The sequence below is a fragment of the Musca autumnalis genome, unplaced genomic scaffold, assembly GCF_047663935.1.
Source record: "Musca autumnalis isolate F117 unplaced genomic scaffold, ASM4766393v1 scaffold_2, whole genome shotgun sequence".
Classification (NCBI taxonomy): Eukaryota; Metazoa; Arthropoda; class Insecta; order Diptera; family Muscidae; genus Musca; species Musca autumnalis.
Window position 1 is genome coordinate 212,646,109 of NW_027411755.1, and position 23,302 is coordinate 212,669,410.

The 23,302-nt window shown below is 34.2% G+C and overlaps 1 protein-coding gene across 30 annotated transcripts in view; it reads left to right on the forward strand.

Annotated features, from left to right (window-relative positions):
* bru1 (bruno 1) overlaps window positions 1-23,302 on the forward strand; it is a 703,720-nt gene that overhangs the window by 590,831 nt on the left and 89,587 nt on the right. For 18 of the 30 annotated variants that reach the window (XM_073970786.1, XM_073970812.1, XM_073970796.1 and 15 more), the window contains one exon: window positions 21,117-21,298. In XM_073970786.1, coding sequence (XP_073826887.1) covers window positions 21,117-21,298 — 182 coding nt within the window. The remainder of the gene's footprint in view (window positions 1-21,116; window positions 21,299-23,302) is intronic. The other 12 variants (XM_073970790.1, XM_073970797.1, XM_073970793.1 and 9 more) reach the window with 1 other exon arrangement.

Sequence of the window (23,302 nt, forward strand, 5' to 3'; positions counted from 1 at the left end):
ATAACTCTTGAAGGGACCGACCGATTTGGTTCATACTTTACGCATCCTAATAATCGACCAGATATAAATCAGGTTTGAATATGGACTATATTTGACCTTTCATTTGGGTACCTCCCACACAAAATTTCGGATAAGTTCACCTTAAGACCTGCCCTTGAATAACCTTGATTTCTGTTAAATCAACTTGCAATCGCTGTCTCAATTACAACGGTAAAAGTTTTTTCAGTGGTAAGTCCATACATCTTGGGAAAACAGCCCGAAAGTTGTAAAAAACCCCTATGGGACCATAAGTAGTAGCTGGAGAGCACAATAACTCTCGAACTGATAGACCGATTTGGTCCAAAACTTGGCATTCCTCCTATTTTGTCCAAACTTAGTTTAACTTCTAAAATGGCCCATATCGGTCCTCTCCTTAGTATACCTCCCCCACAAAAGTTCAACATTTGTGACCAAGTGCAGTTTAGGGTCTGTTCGGAGATCCTTTGGAAATTTATACCGATGATGTACAGCCATATTATGTTTTCCGTGTCAAGTCCATGCTTCCTGGCATACTGGTCCAACAGGTGTACGATAACCCACTGAAATGACTAGTGGGCGCGATATCTATCCCAAAGATATGACACTCAGAATAATATCCACTTCCGTAATGCACTATGTTGGTCCATCCCCTCCCCCCATTCCAATTTAATCCTAATCCACATTTTTGTCGGCAAGTTCAAATGTCCAAAAAGTGCCACAAAAGTCTGAAAAACCCCTAAATATATTCGATCTGTCGGTAGATGAAAGTTCCAATTCACATAGGCTGAGGGTATATCTCTGTCGGCAAAGCCGACTGATACTTTTTTACTTGTAATAGAAAAAATTTAAGATCTTTAGAATAATGTACTGTTGATTTTTAAAGAAAAGCAAGACGTTTTTAGGTAGTTTTTAAAGTGAATTTTTGAAAAAGCAGCCCTTGACTGGAGCTTCTCTTAAAAAAAAAACGAATATTTCGAAAATCGTGGTCCTTACAATTTTTTGGTCGGCGGTTACTGTTTAATTTTTTATACTAAATATTTTCCTAAAAAAGTTTTGGTGATAAACATTTTGCGCGCCGTGTTTAACATTTGAAGAGGTCTGCATCTCGTAAAAGTTTGTCGGTGATGGTTTTGCATGCTTTCTAGTTTGCATTTGGTGTAAAACAATATGTCTACTATTGAATGTATGCCCATTAGGGAGGCCCAAAAAACTACAAATCTTTGTTTGTTTTATTTATTTATTTTGTTATTATAAAAGGCCTATCTCCTATTTTGTTCCATTTGATCCAATATTTTTGTAGGATTCGTTTTTTTTTTTTGCCACAAGAATGAACTGGTAAAATTTGTTAATCGATTGGAAAATAATGGTGGCCTGTTGTGCGATTTCCTGAAAATTCGGCTAAGACCAACTTATAAAGTACTATGGAAATAAAAAAATCGGTGATCGTACATTTTGTTTAAATCATTTTATAGTCACAATAACGAACTGGTAAAGCTTTTTTCATCGATTGGACTATAAATGCGGCTTTTAGAGAATTTTCGTTAAAATTCACATTTGTTCCCATACAAAATACTATGGAAACAGAGATCGCTCGCCATAAAATTCCATACATAAAGTTTTTACATCAAAAGGAAGAAAATTTAGGCATTTCAAAAAAACTATTTTGTCCTTTTTTGGACCGCCCTAATGCACATGCATACATATGTATTCATGTAGATCACCCATTGAATATGCATAGACATTGATTTGCAAAACGAACAAACAAAAATGTACAAACGTTAACATTGGAACTTTTATTGAAAAATGTTAAATGCAACCGATGGGTGCAACCAAGCGCATTTTGTGACATAAATATTAGTCAGACGATGATGTTGGCATTTTGGTGGCACAAAATGTTGTGCACATTGAGCTGTTTATGAACTTTCATGGGTGTCCACTGCCAAGTTGATTTAAGAAAGTAAAAACTACTTATATGACATTTTATATAATTTTTATAAATTAAAATATTTGGAGAAAAATCCAACTATATAAAACATTAGGTGGGGAAACTGATGAGTAGAGGAAAAATTAAATTTACATAAAGTTTATCCATTTTCAAGAGACAACTAAAATTTTATAGTGGAAAATTTCACACACATTGTTGGATATATAATGTGACGCACATCTTCATGTATGTTGGCATAAATGTACATACATATAAGAATGCATGTCATGATTGTAAAAATGCCTGCTGCTATCGACATGTGTATTGCTGGCATTTTTGTGACAATAAACGGCAATTGCCTGCCCTTACGGAAGAGAATGGTGTTGAGTGTTGTTAGAAATTCCATGTCAAAAATTGCTTTGTTACCAATATACTTTACTTTTTTGTGTTCAATATCGATATCGCGTTTCTGGAGTACTGCAATGAATACCAACGAACCCAGTGCATGGCACAGAAATGCGAAAGTTTGCTGTAAACTATTCTACAATACAATGTGGATGAAGCAAGAAATCCTCTATAGGTACATTCTTTGAAAAACAACAGCAACACAGAAAATCCTAGAGACGAACTTTTTAATGTAATTGTACAACTGCCTTGAATAAAAATGTATGCCACACAATGCTCTAGCATTTGGAATAGACTGCGGGGGGGAAGATGATGATGACATTGCTTTGGAACAAGAAAACAAGTGCATTGCTTCAATGAAGAAACTTTCACCCAAAAACGTAATCCAAAGTCTTCAAATGCATGTTAAGTTTGTGTTATGCATGTAAAGTTTTTTGATTATATTTGTCAGGAATTTTGGTATTTTACTGTTGAATTTAATTTACTTAATTGAAAAATGCCAAAATGTTATTTTTCAATGAAGAAAAAAAAATAATAAAACATTGAACACATTTCAAATTGTTAAGTAGAAAATTAGTTTTGATTGGTTATTGTGCTATTAGTGCAAAATGAAGAGTGAAAGCAATGATTGATGATTTGACTATCTGTTCAAGACTAGCGGGGCAATGATTGTGGATTGTTGGGGATTTTTCAAGCTTAAGCAAGGAAATAATATTGAAGGGTTAGAAGATCACTTCCAAAAATATATTTCAAAGACCATCAGAAAAAATAATAGTAGATTTTTAAAGAAAAATCTAAGTATACTACAGATAAATACTTTAGGATTTTTGAAGGCATGGCTAGCAGGTCAATTAACATATATTCTAAGGAATATTTTTGAAGGACAAGCAGTGCAATTATGTTTAATTTTCATAGAATAAATATAAATATGTTCGTGGACTTTAAAAGGTTATTTTTTCAAATACTAGCAGCGCATTTATACTGAATTCTATAAGTATTTTCTTTATAATTTTTTGTAAATTATGTGGGATTTTGTAAATTACTTACAGGGAGCAGAAACGAAATTTTTGTGGATTTTTAAAAAACATTTTCAAGGAGCGGGAACGCAATGAGTTTTCAAAGAAAAATTTTTACGATTTCTAAAAAATATTTTTGAAAGAACAATTGGACAATTGTTTTGGAGTTTCTAACAATATTTTACTTGGACCAGCAGGAAAATTATCATGGATTTTAAAAGAATATTTTTCAAGGACCAGCAGGACAATTATCATTGATTTTCACATTATTTCATAGGGACCAGCGCACAGAGGGGAAACATAGGCCTAAAGTTGCTCAAAACTCAAAATATGAAAATCGTTTTTTATGGAAAAAAAATTGATAAAGGGCAACCAGACTCTTTTCTACATTGGCTATAACCATCCTGGACTTTGTAAGATTAACCAATCCGACGCAGCAGTCGACTGAACACAGCCATACTGAAAACAAAAAGTAAATTTTCGAAAACTAAGAAATTAGGTGAACATTAAAATAACATTATTTTCGCGAAAATTTATATTCTTCAATATTTATTGTTTTTGTACAGTCTCCGAACAAGATTAGCATTTAAAATTTTTTAGATTGATTTTACATCTTTGCTCTTTAATAATGGTGATACATATCCTCTTTATGAAATTTTTTTATGATAGTTTTATGATTACTACAATTTCACTAGTGAAAAAGTCTATTTCCCCGTCGTTTCCCGACCATAGTTTCTTCTAATGTTTTATGCGCTTGAGTCTCAAATATCAGATTCAATCATAAAAAATTGCGCATATTCGCGCCATTCCGAAAAAATCTAATTTTTCTCAACTAAAATATGAAATATTTTTATATGGAATTGCAAGGTTTACTCACACTAAATTTTTTTCCGCCTTATAACCGGGACTTTTATTTATCATACTAAACCAACACATATTAAATATGTTTTCATTATTCAGAAACATTCACGGGTTTTCTCATGTGAATTGAGAAAAATTTAATTTAAGAATGTTGCAAAAAATAAAATTTGGTATGAAATATATGTATATGGGACTATATATGAGGAAAAGTCAAAATTTTTTAGTTTCCATGAAGCCAAGGTTTGCACTATTATAATACGCGAACTATTGTAGTTTACCAGTAACTATGACTGTTGCTGGATTATTTTAGATGTTTTTGTACAAAGCTCAAAAATTTAGCAAAAAAATTTAATTTACGTGGTAGTTACGACCGCGTAAAGGAAAAACATAGGTAAAAACACGTTGAAGCTAAACAGGTTGTTTACATTGCTATTCGATTTCTGATTAGACCATTCAAATGACGGACATCTGTCCAAAGTAAAAGTAGGAGAATACAAAATGAAGATTACACTTCTAATGTATCACTTTCCAAAATTTCCACTGCATCCACCTTTTATGGATGATGACATTTTGAAGCCGGATTTCAGGCGTTTTTTGTATTTTTTATGTAACTGGGACGCGCATTCGGATGTTTCGAAAAACCAATTATAAGATTAAAGAACTCGCGATTTCGCATAATCTGATATGTATATTGAGTATGTAGCCCACACAGCAGCAGAGTAATCTACTGGCAAAGGCCAAAATTTAGTGTGATATTTTTTCTAAAAAACTTATTTTTTGGGTACAGTATTTACAATATCGTTTTGAGTGTGCTGGTACCCCGCGATATTTTACTTTTTCGACGATCCGGATCATATGAATCCCAGATCATAAAAATCCATCTACTAGAACGGCGGAAATGGCTACTGCAAAAATTGAAAAATTTGCGAAAAATATTTTTCAAAATATCGCTGACTAATTCGCGTTTTATGTGGATCGTGTCCATTTTAATGAAGAAAGTGAATCATCACTCGCGTTTGTGCGAAAACAGCGGTTTGAAAAATTTAGTGGCGTGGGAGCTGTATCCGATTTATCCAAAAAATACTGTGTGATGCTACATCCACGGTTCTTGATGGATTTTATTGAAATATGTTTAGATCGATGTATTTTTTCACGGTTGATAGTGAAATCGGATGCGCATAAAAAGTGTATGAACTTTGTGCAAAATATAAGCGTTATACAGTTTGTTGCACACTAAACTGCAGACAATGCTACATCTTAGCGGCCAAAGTAAATCCTGGCAAATGTGTACAAATTAAAAGAGAAGAATTCGCTGTATTGGTAAACCGCATGCGCATCAAGTGATTTTGAGGATTTCTCGATTTACACGCATTTCAAAATGAACATTACCCGATACAATTTTATTTCAAGATTATACCCCATTTAAAGGAACCCAACATTTATTTGAAAGATATTCATATCTTCTGCTAGATGTTAGCGTGTTTTCGAGAAGTGATTAGAATAAAAAATGTGATTTATTGCGTGAAATTTAAGTAAAATAGAGGAAAAGCTCCGACCTATTTTTCTTACATTTTGTTCAACTAACTCACAAAATAAATTTTAATAAATATTTTCTCTTACAAAAATTTTATAAATTTCCTCAATATATTTTTTTGTTTTCACTATAATATGAAAACCACTAAAAGGATTTGTATAGTTTTGGTTTCATTTGAATCTTCGCGATGTATAGATTACGTACATATTTTTTATTTATTTTTCAGAGGCATAAGCAGGTTGAATTTTATTAAAACAAGTTGCAAACTACCAATTGTTTGGAATTCTTTCCTAATTTCCGCGAAAATGCACAACTTTTTCACTAAAGTTATGGGACCTCAGTAAACATATAGTATGTAGGGAGCCCCTAATTAAGAGAGTTTCTCAATATAATGATTAGAGTCTTTTAAAGATTTTTTTCTTTTTATCAGAATTGAAACCGCCATAACTTTTGTGCGCAACAACCAAAATTAGTATCTCGAACAGATTTAAGAATGGGATTTTTTTCCCAATCTATGTACCAAAAATCTTTCATGTAGCTTAAAAAAAATTTTTAATATTTTTTCTTATGGAAAACTAAAAAATTTTGTCTTTTCTTCATATACATCTGCACCGATTTGTTTGAAAATTGGCTCAATGTTTTTTAAGCTGGTTCAGGTTGCATGTGTCAAATTTCAGTGATTTTGGTGCATTTTTATCTCATATCAGATGCGAATATATATGGAAGCTGCATCCAAATCTGGACCGATTTTCATTATTTTCTATAGGATTAATCCTTGTACAGAAGATATGCTTTGTGCAAAATGTTATATCAATCCGACTATAAATGATCTTTCTAGGGCTTTTGATCAAATTTTAACACAAATTTCCCCTCTGTGCAGCGGGACAGTTATTGCGGATTTTACAAAAAAATATATATATATTGTTTAAAGTAAACAGGGTTAGTTCCGTGGATTTCAAAGTATTTTTTTTTAAGCAACAGATGGAAAAATTTCCTGCATTTTTAAAGAAATTTATTTATAAAGGCCAGTTTGGCAATTCAAGAGTTTTTTAAGAATATTCGCACTTTTAAAGGACCAGCAGGGAAATAATCTTAATTCTTAATATTTGTTTTACTAGGATCATCAAAAAATGTTGGGGGATTTAAACAAATAAATTTTCAATAACTAAGAGGGAAATTGTGAACAATTTTTAAATTTCAAGGACTTGCTGGAAACTGTCGAGGATTTTCATGGAAGGTTTTCAGAAATATCTGAAAAAATGTCGTAGATTTTAAAATAATATTTCGTGGATTTCTCAAAGAATATTTTTCAGCGAATAACAGGACAATGTTCGTGATATTTTCCATGAATATTTTTCAAGAAAAACGTGACATGTTTGTGAAATTTTTCAATGTTGTGGATTTTTCAAAGAATATTTTTCAAGGAATAACGGGACAATGTTCGTGAAATGTTCAAAGAATATTTTTCAGGAAACAACAGGAAAATGTTTCTAAAATTGTCAAAGAATATTTTTTCAAGGAACAACAGGACAATGCTCCTGGATTTTTCAAAGAATAGCATGACAATATATGTATGTAGATTTTCGAAAAATATTTTTAAGGGATTATTATGAATTTTGAAGGATATTTTCTGCTGTTCAATCCCTGACCAGAACATCCAAATTTTCGGCGGTGGCAAATCCACTCAGTTTATTGTAGGCATTTCCTCCGTCATAAAAGAGCCGCAAGGAAAACCTGCTGAACAAAAATTCAAAACTATCCGAGAAGAACTCTTAAACTTCACTGTTTCCAAATCTTGAGTGAGAGGTACCCGAGGGAGTGGACCGATATAGTCCATAGTACAATCTTATACATAACTGGATGAATTAATACGATGTACAAAGTTTGGACCAAACTGGTAATCCCTGCGAGAGTTATCTTGCGGATTTTTCATCTTAGTTGGTGCCGTCAGGGATTCTTGGAGCTTTTAGGTCATTATCTCAGGAATTGTGGACTTCCACCTGAAACAAATTGTACTGTCGTAATAGGGTCCGTGAAGACAACATTCTGTAATAACAAATATGGACCGATATAGTCCATATTGAACCAGATCTATATTTGCCTGAGGGTATAAAAATTATAAAAATATGTATGTTCATATAGCCCCCATAGAAGGATACCTCCCGATTTTCTGTATTGTGAAGGTGTCTGAAATATGGTAATTAGCTTTCATTGGGGGTATTAAACTTTCCACCTGAAATTTGTCAGTATAGGTTTACGTCTTTCTATAGCGCCCATAGAACGATACATCCGTCTTTTCGGTACTTTAAAGGTTGTGGCCTCAATGTCTCGCACAAAATTGACTAAAATTCCGTATTTAGTCTTCCTTGGGGTGTAAAAAATTCCACCAGAAATCTGTCGGCATTGGTTCAGGCATTTAGTCTTCGATTGGGGTATAAAACATTCTAGAATAGAATTATTAGTATATTTATAGTATAGAATTATCAGTATATTTTGAAGGTTGTGGCCACCATATGCCATTAAAATAACTCAAATTGGGTACTTACCACCTGAAATATGTTGGTATAGGTTCCCGTCTTATAGCCCCATCGAATGGCCTCTCTCTATTTTCGGTATTTTGAAGGTTTTAGCCTCATTATCTCTCCGAAACGGCTAAAATTTGGTATTTTGGGGTATTAAACGTTCCATATAAAAATTGTCGGGATAGGTACACTCCTTAGTATAGCCCCCATAGAACGGTACCACCCTCTTTCCGGTATTTTGAGGGTTGTGGCCTCTATATTCTACCGAAATGTCTGAAATTTGGTATTTTGACTTCATTTGGGGTACTAAACCTTCCATATGAAATTTGTAGGTATAGGCCCACGCCTTCATATAGCCCCCATAGAACGGTACCGCCCGATTTACGATATTTTGAAGGTTTTAGCCTCATTATCACACCGAAATGGCAGAAATTTGGTATTTAATCTTCGCTGGGGGAATAAAACTTTCTCCCAGAAATTTGTCGGTATAGGTCCACGCCTTCATATAGCCCCTTTGGTGCTACAAAACGTTATTCCAGAAATTTTTCATTCTTGTCACTGTTTGGTATATGGCCTCATAGAACGGTACCTCCCGATTGGTAAATTAGTAGTTTTAGGGCCATTATTATATGTGTTCTTTTACTATCTGAAGGATTTGAAAACGCAAAATAAACCCATTTGGAGGCATTAAAAATATATTTTTTACATTGAAAGTTAATGCCAAGGAGCTCCTCCTTGAAATTCAATCATCACTTTTAACTTTAAGTTAACCGGAATGCTATAAATCTGTTCGGTAAATCCAAACTATTACAAAAGAAGACTTATAATAATGAGGGTTTGTCTCATTAACACAACGAAATGGCTGGAATTATTTTTGTGTTTTTGGGGCTACAAAGTATTCTACAAAAAATAGAATGATATAACACCCATAGTACGATATCGCCAGATTTTTTATATTTTCGAGGCTTAAGTAAATGGCTACAATTTCGTACTGAGTCTCCGTTAAAGGTATTAAATGTTCCATCACAGAATTGTCGGTACAGGTCCATTAACGTGACATGTGAAATTTTATGGCGATCGGTTAACGTTAACACGTACTGCCCGAGCGATCTTTGTTTCCATAGTCATTTGTATGGTTCAAAGGTAATTTTCACGAAAATTCTTTAAAGGTTCAAACGATAAACAAGTAAAAAGTCTTAATTAAAATGGAATAATTAGTTTCCTTTCACAATTTTAGGTGGATATTTTTTTCACCTAACCCCAACCCCAAATGCCTAAATTATCTAATCTAATCAAAACAAGTAAAAAAGTGTCAGTCGGCTTTGCCGACAGAGATATACCCTCAGCCTGTATATATTGAAACAAGTTTTCCCAAAAAACATATGTATTTAGGGGTTTTAAAAATATTGGGCATTTGAGCCGACAAAAATGTTCATTAGGATTACAGATCAAAAGTTTTGCGGAGGAGATACTAAAAGGAATGGATCTACATTGTCTATAATGGAAGTGGATCTCCAGCCACTACATATGGTGCCATATTGGGTTTTTACACCCTTCGGGATGTTTGCTCAAGAAGTATGAACTTGCCCCTGAAAAAAAAACGTTTACTATCGTAATAGAGGCAGCGAATGCAAGTTGCTTCAAAAAAAAAAAAAAATAATAAAATAAAAGTGATTCGATAGCAGGTCTTAAAGTGAACTTATCCGAAATTTTGTTTGGGAGGTACCGGATGGAGTGGACAAATATAGTCCATTTTTGAAACTGATCTATATCTAGTAGTTTTATTAGGATGTGTACAGTATGGACCAATTCGGCCATTCCCTTCAAAAGTTACCGTATGAACAAATTATCCGAACATTTTTGAACTTTTGTGGGGGAGGTACCGGAAGGAGTGGATCGATATGGCTTATCTTTAAACTTAAACTATGTTTCGACAAAATATTACTAAGGCCAAACTTTGGACCGAATCGGCAGATACGATCGAGAGTTCAACCACCTCACACGGTGTCATAGGGTTTTTTTGTAACTTTCAGGCTATTTTCTCAGGAAGTATGGACTTGCCCCTAATGAAACTTGTACCGTCGTATGGAGGGCAGTGATTACAAGTTGCTAAAACAAAAATCAGAGCGATTCGAGAGATGGCTCTAAACTGAATTTTTCCGAAATTTTGTGTGGGAGGTACCCGAAGGAGTGAACCGATTGAGTCTATATTGAAACATTATCTATGTTTGGTACACATTTTACGATGGACAAAGTATGGACAAAATCGGTTAGTTATCGTGCGCACAAATTTTCCGAACATTATCGAACTTTTCTGGGGTAGGTACCGGAAGGAGTGGACCGATATAGCCTATCTTCGAACTTAAACTAAGTTTAGGCAAAATATTACGAAAGCCGAAATTTGAACCGAATCGGTTCATCCGTTCGAGACTTATCGTGCGCTCCAGCCAGCCAGACAGACAGACAGACAGACGGACGGACATTGCTCAATTGACTCCAAATTGTCTGAAACACATTTCGTCCAAACAAACTTGGGGTCTGAAACCATTATTTCAATGAGGCACATTTTGCCGTATGAAAGTGTATATACCCTCGTTAGCATAAATGCTGAGGGTATAAAAATGTGTTCAGCCAGGTGAAAGGTACATCTTTACAATTCTTGGTGGAAACGTTTTTTAACTGCTAGGGACCTCAAAAGTCAAATTGCGGGTAGTTCCGTCAAACAATGTAGCTAAGATCCTCAAAATACCGAAATCTGGAGGTACCGTTATATGGACCTTTGCTGACGATTTTTAGTAAAGAAGTTTCGTGACCACTGAGAACCTCAAATGACAAATTACGGCTCAAAATACCGAAAATCGGGAGGTACCGTTATATGGGGGCTATACCAAAACATGGACCTATGCCCATAATTTTTGGAATATAAGTTTTTTGATAACTAGGAGCCCTAAATGACAAATTATAGCTAATTCGGTTTGCAAATGTGACTAACAACGTCTAAAATACCTGAAATCGGGCGGTAGCGTGGGCCGATATAGCATATCATTGAACTTGACCCGCCAGCAAACTAAAGACGCATCTTCCCTAAATTTCAGGTTGCTAGATAGTCCGGTCAAAATAGACATGCGTATAAGGGGGAAATAGCAAAAATTTCCACAAAGCTGACTTTTGTTGGAGAGCTAGGGTTGGCCATTAGAAGCAACGTCCTAAAAGTCCCAATCGATGCCATGTGTGCAAAGCAAGTTATTCGGGGTCAAGGGTCATTTTTGGAGGCATTATTCAGTTTTTTTAATTTTTCTCAAAAACGGTAATACTAAGGAAAAGCACGCTAAAGTAAAAGTTGTAGATTCAATAATTGTCTACAAGATTGGTCTTTATTATTCTTAAAAAAGACTTACCATTTTCGAGATATCTCGATCTAAAGGTCAAATAAAAAATTAGCCGCGTAAGTACATTATGAGGCGAACCGGTTAAAGTAACGACACTATGTGTTAGATACTTCCGTAAGCTTTCAAACGATATCCACTTTGTAGTAACCGGCGAACCGGATCCGCAACCGTTGAAAATTATACATTTCCGTAATCAGCGCAACAAACCCTACCTTCGGACAAAACTTGAAAAAAATCTGAGAGTTTTCGTTGGGGTCGCTCCCGTTGGGCTTTCGATTATACATGTGGGTTAAATGAGCTATTTTTGCATAAAATGACTCTAACATTGAATAACTCTACTAAACACACTCCGATTTTGTTGGAATTTTTTTAAGAAGATAGCTATAATTTCACTATTCAAGAAAATATATATTTTTTTGGGGGACAGACCCGATTATTTCGCTTATTTTAGCCGGTTCGTCTGAATATGTGCATATTTCCCTTATAAGTGCATAAAAATCATGTGTTTTTTAGAACAGCTATATCTCAAGAATGGTTCCTTCTAAGAAAACAATTATAAGGATCAAACTTGTAGATAATTTTTCTGTCTACAATATTTACTTTAGTCACTTTTTGATTAGATCAACCGTTTTCATAAAATAAATCCGAAAACCTAAAAACACTTAAATTTTGACCTTTGACCCCGAATAATTTTGTTTGCACACATGAGGTCGATGGAGACTTTTAGGACGTTGCTTCTAATGGCAAACCCTAGCTCACCACCAAAATTCAGCTTTGTGGGAATTTTTGCTATTTCAATGTCTATTTTGACCGGACTAAGAGTGATTATTGCAGACTGACAGGCGGGCGGACATGCATAGATCGACTCATAATTTTACCCTGATCAAGAATATATGTATATATTGCGACCCTATAGCAAATGAATATTTAAAAACAAATATAATATATACTCAATACTATGGTGGAGGGTATAAAAAATTACCAGTTCATAGTTGTAGCTAAAAAACGATTTCTACAACAATTTATAACGATCGGTTAACGATAGATAACCCGGTCCCATGGCCGATTTCCATAGTACTTTGTTATAATTTCAGTTCTCCTGATATGTGATATTTAAAACTATATTAATTTTCTCTCTTTATTAATTAAATATATTCTACCTCATATTTCCGTAATAAAAAATTAAAAACAGAAATGTAGTTACAAGCTCGACATGTATAAATCGCCTTTTGTTTTCCCTCAATGTTCACACACAACCCTACTTGTTAACATACAAGTGGTATACTGTGCAGTCGTCCGTTTCTGTAAGTTCTAAAAAAGGCGAAGGCAAACAACGGATTTACAAAACAAAACTATAATGGCCAAGATGAAAAAAAACGGTATTCGTCGTCATCATCGTCGTAATGAAATCCAAATGCCAAGCAAAAGCCTGTGGAATAATAAAACAATGGTTGGTAGCAGTAATTTCATACTACTACTCTATGCCTGTCAGAGCAACGCATTTATTATTAAATTTAATTCAGTAATGCAGGATAATTTTGCACAAATTTACGTTAAAAATTTAAAATTTTCTTTATGTTAAGCAGCAGCATATAAAATATTCATGAAGATTTTGTTCAGTTTTCTACGTTTACTTACAAACACTTTGCGCGCGTACACGGTTGGAGGCGTCTATTTTATTTTCACTTTGTGCCCACCACCGCGTTACACGTTAACTGCCCATTTTGTAAAATACTTGTAGTGAACGAGGAGCAATTGGAAGTGGAAAACATCTACCGAAGACATACCTACATATGTTGGTTGCCTCATTTCTGGGGTGTGAACGTTGTTATATCACGTGTTACAGCTTCACGCCATGGCGCTGTTGTTTGATGAGTTTCTTCAGCTCTTTTTGCCTCATCATTTCTGCATTAAAATGATGTTTTAATTTTCAGACCAAAGAAGGGAAGAGGAAAATGATGAAGGGCCAGCAAAAAGTGGTCGGTGTAAAAATTGAGGAAACAACCGGTTCTAAGGATACGAAATCTAAAGAATTTTACTCCATTTTGTTACCAAATTTATTGTACCTTCTCTTACATTTCTCCATACCACCAAAACTTATCATTTGCACCTCCTTACATCTGCATGTGATTAAAGAACGTTATGATAAAAAAAATACGACTGGAATGAATCAACAATTGCTCTGTAAATGTACGAGTAATATGCATAAGTATTTTAGACTTCATAACACTTATACTCCAGCGCTCCAGGATCAACCAACCAAACAGGCAGCCAACCAACCATCACTACCCTTCAGTTTTCCTCAGCTGCTTAAAACAAAAACGAACAAAAAACTACTGAATTCAATGAAAAATGCAAAGCACTTTTTCCAATGTTAAATTTTGCACACAGCAAACAGTGAAAACGGAAGAGTGTAGAGAGAAAAAAGAGGAACACAACAAAATGACCTTAATGTGTTTGCAGTAGCAGCTCTTGTTGGCCATGAAGTACCAAAGCCATTTTAACTGGGATTGACTTGGCCAAAGATCCATAAGTCCGTTTTTTGCTGTTGTTGTGTGTATTTTGCCTTAAACCTCAAGCTCAAGCTTCCTTTCTTTGCACTACAGAGTTTTTTTTAATCTTAAAATGAGCTAAATACGAATTTTATTATTACATTAATTTTACATTACATGCAGTTTTTTGTTTTTGTTTGGAATTGATGTTGGTTGTGTTTTTGTTTTTGCTGTTTTCAAATGAATTTTTGTTTATTCTTCTTCACACTTTGGCTCATCATCAGCAGCTGTAGGTTAACTTGGAACAAGCTCTGGGGTAATATTAAAGCTTAAGCGTTCAAAAAGCAAATACAAGATTATAGTTTCTTCTTAGCAATTTAGTACATTTATGTTTATGTTAGGACTTTTACTGGCATGTACGATAAAAACCAAATCTAGAAACCAATATTTTCGAAATTTTACATTCATACTAGGCACTGGAGTCAGACAATCTGAACCAGTAAATAAAGTATCAAAATCGGCAGGGGTCGATTTTATGATATCCTACACCACTACGATTTCAATATACATAACTTGGTGAAATTTTTTCTAGACCAAATTGCGTCAAAAGTTCGTCAAATTTTTTGCCCTATTTTGTGTTTGGTTTGTCAAATAAATGAAATCGCCTGAAAATATATATGGAAGCTAATCCAAATTTGAAACGTTTTCCAAATAATTTTTCGAACTGAAATCTTAGGTAAATTTTTGTGGTAGACTGCATCCTTAATTTTTGGGCGGTTGCGCATCTTTGGACGAGAGTCGGAGAAAAAAGAATAAAAAATGGATATTTTAGACATTTCGCATGTTCCAAAAAGTTGTTTATTGATGACTTTGCTACAATATTGTGGTTGATTGTTTTCTTGAATTTTGAACGGTTTAGTATCTATGTTTAGTATCTATCTATCGAGAAAAGAGGATAAAAATTGATATTGTTTTGCTATTTTGACAATTAAAATCCGTTTCTACAGAGTTCGTATATTCTAAAAAGATGTTTATTGAGATCTGAGGTACATTTTTCTATTTGGTTGTTTGCTTCAAATTTGATCGGCTGTATAACAAAACTTGAGACAAAATTTTAAAAGAAATTTGACCATGGAGATTTTGACCTTGCAGATGAAGTTTGATGGATTATATGTGTTCACAATTTTTGTTCTTTAAGGCAAGAGCTACAACTTTGCCTCTGAGATAAATTCAAATTTCCTAACGGTTTGGAAGATATAGTCCTGACTAAATGACCCATTTTAAATAAAATCCTCAAACCTTTGGAGGCCAATAACCGCGAAAGTTAATGAGATACGAAAAAACGGCGAGACACGTGTCCTCTTTTTTTGGTCTCTTATCACGCTGCGGTGTCAGAATGTGGTTAATAATGTTCGTGTTGCACAGTGTTATCGTTCACACCATTTTGCAGAAAAATTTTGAACTTTGAACGGGGGAGGTACCCGAAGCAGTGCATCGATATGGCCCATCTTCGAACTTAAGCTAAGTTTGGACAAAATATTACGATATCAAAATGCAAATTGTCTGAAACGAATTTTTGGTCAAAGTGTATATATGCTTTTTAGCCTTAAGGCTGAGGGTATAAAAATGATAAAATTCCATAAATTAACTATAAAAATACAAAAATTTAAAAAAAAAAAAATTCAAAAAAATTGTAATTTGTTCAAAAATAAAAAAATACAACTTGGGTGTTCACAAAACTCATATACATACACAGAAACAAGTCAAAAAGTATCAGTAGGCTTTGCCGACAGAGATATACCCTCAGCCTATGTGAATTGGAACTTTCATCTACATACAGGTCGAATATATTTAGGGTCTTTTCTTAATTTTGTTGCACTTTTTGGACATTTGAACTTGCCGAAAAAATGTGGATTAGGAATAAAGTTCAAAAGTTTTGCGCAGGAGGGAATGGAACGACATAGTGCATTACGGAAGTGAATCTTATTTTTAGAGTCATACCTTTTCGATAGATATTGCGCCCACTAGTAATTTCAGTGGGTTATCGTACACCTGTTGGACCAGTATGCCAGGAAGTATGGACATGTCCACGGAAAACATATATTCTATAGTTAATTACGTATATGCCACCAAAGGTAGGAGTGAGTCCCATCATTGTAGTTTTTTGGAGCACACCAAATTGTACATGTGAGAGCCTATATGACACCTATATTTTCACTGGACCATAGCCGTAGACCTCTAATGTATTTTTACGTACAATATAAGCAACCAATGGCTTATCCTAAATACGTAATTTATGTTAAAAGTATTAAAAATACGCAATTTTGGCAGGTCCGATCTGGGTTTTCTTTATTTTTCAAATATATATTCACCACAAATGTTTTTAAAGCTATTTAAATTGAACACACAACATCTTCTGTATGAATTTATAACGAAAAACTATCAATAAGTTATTTATATTTTTTAATCACAACAACAATTTGGTTAAAAATTGTAAAATACGGCCCTAAACCCTACACCAAAAACAAGGGCTGCTAAGAATGTTATACGTTATGGTTACAGATTTCTTTTATTCAGAGACTCACAATGAAATTTCTTTTTGAGCATTTCTTTCTTTAACAATATTCCCAAAAAGTAAAGGATTTTGCTAGATTTTGATCCAGTATGGAATTATGTAAAATTAACAGTCCAAAATTAAAACATATAATTTCATCCTAATATATATAAAATTGTAATCTAATTTTTTAAGGAAATAGTATACATAGATATATGGTTTATTTTGAAACTCATAGTGAAATTTTGTGTAGAATTCATTCTTTGACACTTTTCACCTATAACCAAGTTTTATAATACTTCCATGTATCCACTCGAAAAAAGAAGGAAAAATTTTTCATCAAAAAAATTGGGAAATATTTTCATGTTTTTCAGCAAAATTGTTACTGAAATTTTCATGCTATAAAATGTAAATAGACATTTCATTTCTTTGGTGACCCATAGTGAAATTTGATGAAGAATATTTTTGTCTCTGACATCATCTCTCTAAAATTATGTTTTGTGGGACAATTTTGACTAAACTCAGATGAAGTCCGACTTTAACCCTTAAACGTGTTTTTTCATTTTTAGAGATTACTGGCGATTAGACAGGAGTTACAGATTTGGTGTACTCTAAGACCTATAGTAAAATTTTATGGCGAACGATTTTGTAGAATATTTGGATTTGATACGATCACATTTTTAAGGAGTTTTTGAAAGACTTTCAAAAAAAGGACAAAAAAGACTCCTTTGATGAACCGCATGAGGGTTAAAATTTGTATGAAAAATATTCCCCACACCCTCCTGAGTAAAGGTGCCAAAGACACTATATACCTGAAATGCAAGGATTCCAAGATATCTTAATTCGAATATTTCGAAGAAATTAAAAATTAAAAATGGGCGGAACTTGCCCCGCCTATTTTGGTTACTTTCCGACGTAAACTTTAAAAACGCCGATACACGTGTCTCATATTTTTAGCTCTACTTTCATAATGTACTCGGTTTGTCCCATCATTTTGAAAAAAATTGAATTTTGTTGCACAGTGTTATTACTGTTGAAGCCCATATAGAAATTGAAAATCGGTGACGACTAAGAATTGGGGTTTTAGCCACGAAAATCGATTTCCGAACCATTGTGCGACGTGAATTCTCATGGCAAGAGCACCATCCAATGGTTCTGTGAAAAATTGGTTTAATGCATTCAATCGACCCTAGCTAATAACGAAGGTCGTCCAACAACTGCCGTTTTGCCAGAAAAAAATTAAGCCGTCCGTGAACGGCTAATGCCACCGTATACCGTGAGATAGGGGCATCCTTGGGCAACTAACATTTGATATTGCATGAACACCTGGCCGCAAAAATGGGTTTATAGATATTTAAAAAAGGTCCGAGGTAACGAATCACGGAACTATGAGTATGTGCCCCAAAAAAGCAACCGCCAGAACATGCTGTGGAAACGTTCAAAAACCACCTTCTGCAGGTGTCTCAATGGGATTTCCGCCTTTGCATTATTTGTGGACCTGATTCCACATTTGGGTATAGCCCCATATCTACATTTTCCGAAAATTAATTATTTCGCCTGAAATAATTAATAACCCAGCAAAATGTTTGATGCCAAAGATGTCATTCAATCATGGGTGCAAGTGATCTGGCATGTCATCTTTTTAGCATCTTCATCGATGAATTTTATATGAGCGTAGACGGCAGAAGATTCTACTCATTTTTGGATCCAAAGCATGTCATTTACACCAAAGCTTTGACATGTCATTTTCACCAACCCTTTGCAATGACATTATCATTACGACGAGAGTTTTAACAACGTTAGTTGTGGTTTAGAGTCTCCGACAACATCAAGCCTATTGTAAATAATTAATCTTATATATTTAGAAAATTTGTACAAATAAAAACACAAAATTCATCTCTATTGGATCGATGGAATGGGTTTAAATGCTGATGAAAAGATCGGATCTTTCACGACTTCCCTTGCATGGGTTCAAATGCTGATGAAAATATCGGATCTTTCACGACTTCGTTTAAAGCAATGCAAAAGATGCCATGAAATCACGTCATCGCATGGAACTCCTTCCTTCTAATTTTGCAGGGAACTTAATATCCTCCATACATACAAGATGACACATCCAAAATTATGGATACACAATAAAATATTTATTGGGGTGTGCTTTAGTTTTGTCCACTTATATTTGCGACTTAAAATGTTTTTTTAACACTGTTTTGTTTTAATTAACTTGATTTGTTGTCGTGTTTAGTTCAAATCTACTAACTCGTTTTCAGTTGCAGATTACACTTTTCACATTTGGATGACAATACATGAATATGAAACCAAAACCAATATGGGTCCATTTCTTCCTATATCCCCCATAGAGTCTTTTTAAAGTTTTTATATACACTTCGGCCTAAGTTTGTTGGTAATTTGGTTATGGGGTTCTTAGTGGTCAAACAATTAATTTACTAAAAAGTTAAAATTAACAAATAATCAAACAAAAATTAAGTTACATTGTTTTATTTAGAAATGCATTGAAAACTAGAAAATAATTTTTCGCTTAGCCTCAATATGTATGTCCTTCTTCATAATCGAATCTCTCCAATAAAACGCTTGCATTCAAAATTACAAATGGTGACAAAATTAGACGGCAAGCATTTTATTTGAGAGATCCGATTATGAAGAAGGATATACTTATTGAGGCTAAACGAATAATTGTTTTCTAGTTTTCAGTGCATTTTTAATAAAACATTGTAACTTATTTTTCTTAATTATTTTTTTTTTTTTTTAATACTCCAACTCAAGCAATCAATTTTTTTTTTAATTTTAATATTTTTTATAAAATTCGGAATTCCTTAGGTTTGTGTTCTTTAATAAAAAATAAATTCATAACTTAGTTTTCTTAAAAAATTATAAATTAAAAAATGTTCTGATGGGGTGCTTAACTTTTGGCCGATACTGTATATCAGCCTCATTCCGTTGTAAGATTCGTCATGCATGCTGAGCAATTCATTCCCAAATGTTCTTAGAAAAATCCGGAAAGTAGTTTTACTAGTATTCCTACATTTTTCACATCCTACTCAAAGCTCTGACGCATTCGGCTATAATCGCTTTTATCAAAATATTTATAAAAAGTTTCAAGATGTACTCAAAGACTAATCTTCCAACAGCATTTAGAAGGTTTTATTTCCCATTTGTATTTAACTTTAAATGGTTTTTTGTCCTTAACCACATTTATTCTTTATTACTTTTGTAAAAATATACAATGCTAAAATTTGCATTGTATTTTTGTATTCTTTTTTGCATTTTATTATAATGAATTTTAACCTTACCAACCAACAGCAGCAGCATCACTATTGTATATGAAATATAAGTCAAGCGTTAATATTTATGCTCACATCCAAGGGCTCTTTATTTGTTGTAGTTTTAGGAAAGAGTGTGTTTATATGTATGTGCGGTACTATAATGCAGACTATAATAGAAAACCAGAACAAAACAAAAAACATTATTATTTTAATGCCATTGTGAAGGTCTTTATTATAATGAGAGTATTATTTTATGAAAAAAAAAAACAAGAACAAAAAAACAGTACCTTCAGCTATCAACAACTTGACTTTGCTGCTGCTCATATTGTGATTAAATTAAGATGTCATCATATGACACAGTGGTATTAATGGGTTTTGGTTATGTTATCGAAGTTAAGGTTTTGAAATTTCATTAAAATGAATACAGTGACAAAATGGCATTTCATTACCTCTATTTGGTATATATATTTATAATAATAATTTTTCAACAAACATCCCATACAAAACAAGGGAGACTTCTCTCGCTTATTAAAATGTTTTATATTACTCATATTTATGGCATGTTTAGAAGCCGATAATTATAAATGCAGCTAAAATATTCTTGGCACTTATAGTCCGTTCGTACTACAGCTTATTACCACGATAATACATCAAATAATCCATAAATACAAGTTTATTGTGGTAAAAGCTCTAGTATGAACGTTCTATTTTGGGTATAAAAAGCTTAAAAAGCTTCATCTTAGAAATTATAATTTTCAGTCCATTACTTACTGTTTTTTCTCGTAATTATTGAGTGATACCCAACGGTTTAACATTTGCATTTTATTCAAACCCCCTGTATATTATGGTCTCATCATTCTAATCTCTCAAACGAATAATTGTACAGACGACTGGTACAATGTCAAGTTTAAAATCTTCAAGCATGACTTATATTTCCAAAAACAAAACTATAATATGTTTTCATATGTCTCATGATCTTGACATAGCTTACATTTATGTGGGCTATGTGAATATGTGTTTTTATTGAATTGTTCATTCATAAACCAACCATAAAATGATTCTTCTTCTTTTTTACAACAAACACTAATTGTATTTTGTTTTTCTTATCTCTTTTCAGAACGTAAACTGTTCATTGGTATGCTAAATAAGAAACTGAACGAAAACGACGTTCGAAAATTATTTGAAGTTCACGGAGCCATTGAAGAGTGTACGGTGTTACGTGATCAAAACGGTCAAAGTAAAGGGTGTGCCTTTGTGACATACGCAACAAAACATTCGGCGATATCTGCGATAAAAGTAGTAATTTTCTTTTTCTTATGTCTTTCTTATGTATAACAATACTAACAGCATGATTCATGTCAATAGATTTGTTATGATAACATTTGTAGTAATGAATTTATTGACTTGATGTTTATACCTATGTATGTACATCCCAAGTTAAATCACTCAGAAGGAGAATAGTACACAACTTACGCTAGTTGAAAAAAATATATTTTCGTCTGCAATAATGTATGGAATGATGTCCACATTCCATACATTACATTGGATACAAAAATATCAAAATTGTAGTTGTCAAAATTCACAATTAGTTTGAATTCAATGCACGCTTCACGAGTCGATACCATACATTTGTTCCTTTCGCCAACTACTGTCACACCCACTTATAACCGATTCATTCTTTACTTTCTCAAATGTAGCTGTTGATTCTTCTAAGGACCGACATACAATGCCAATGTCGTCTGCATTAGTAAATAACATGTGACTTTTGTTGTTATTGTAGCAAAGCAAACATGTTTGTTCGTATATTTTATTCATTTATCTGCGTCTGGTTCTTCTGTGTCGAAAGAACCATGTCGTGCGGTCTCAATCCACATGTCCCTCTCTCTAGATCAGGGGTGCTATTTTTTGCAAGGACGGTATATTCAGCGATCCCGCTGAGGTGTCTTTGCATTTGTTTCTCTCCCTCACGCTCACTGTACGTGAACAAAAACAAACGATACACATCATTAGGTTGTTGTTTTTTTACTCATATGTACATCCACACATGTTTTTGTTTTGATTTTATTTTGTTGGTCTCCACTACCCTAGATCGTGAAGATCTCTCCTGACGTGTCAGGGTGGGCCAACCTTCCATTAGATCGTTACAGGGTTGCTCACGGCGGTCCATTCTGGCATGATTGAATATTCTTTCACTGCGTAGGTCTAACATTTGCATACCACATTAGCGCAGCATAGCCCACAACAGACCCGCCTATTGCTTTATAAGAGGTCAACAAGGTTCCTTTGTCCGCACCCCAAGTGCTGCCGACCAGGGCTTGAGAAGCTTGTTCCTACTTAAACATAAATAGTGGTCGGAATCAGGACACCGGCGACTACTATATTCAGGGGAGACTCATTTCAGCCTTCCAGGGGTTAAAAATGTGTTAGTGGAAGATGGAAGAACTGCACCAAGTCGGCTTTGTAGAGATTTAACCTGTCACATAATTCATCGGCGATAGGACCGCTACCCCAAGATCGTACAATTATCCGCATACATTACGATCTCTTGCCGTCTGGAGGGTATGGAATTTAAGAAATGTAGAGGCTAAACAGTTCCGGGAAATACGCTGTTTCCCTATGCAGGTTGGGACTTCTTATTTTTGAATTATATTATCCATGGTTTCAAACAGGCTAGAGGGAGGTTTTCTCTTTATCTATATATGCGGTTGCCTGTTCTGCTTCAGTATGTGTGGATATGGTGTGTAATGTTGTCCTGTTTCTGTGTATTTTTCGGAATCCATGCTTATGTTGGACAATTTGGGACCTGCTTCTTTCTCATCATGGGGAAGAGTAGTGTCTTTAGAAGCATTCTTACTGGCGACAAGAAGGAGATCGGCATGTACTATTCACCTCTGCCGTCATTCTTCCAAGGCTTCAGTAGCGGGACCACTTTCCGGTTTCAAGCAAAATATGCGTGGCCCAACGCTTTGAATGTTTTGGCGTTTCGGATGACGTTTGTAACATAATAATAATTGTTCCAGAAACATCGCAGAAGGAAAAGCGAGACTTCTCACATATCAATGAGTGCTCACTGATATGGGACCTACTGTTTATCGCCGAGTCCGAACGGCATGTCCTAAGACACCACTTGTAGAGAAGTTTTACATGGCTGAAATACTCAGGGAATATCGCCAACATTACTGAGGGGTAATTTTGCCATCGTGGAAAAGTTTTGATGTTACCTGGTCGGGGAATCAAACCACGACCTTCATCGTGCAAGGCGGGTGTGCATACCATTGCGCCACGGTGGCACCCATTGTAACA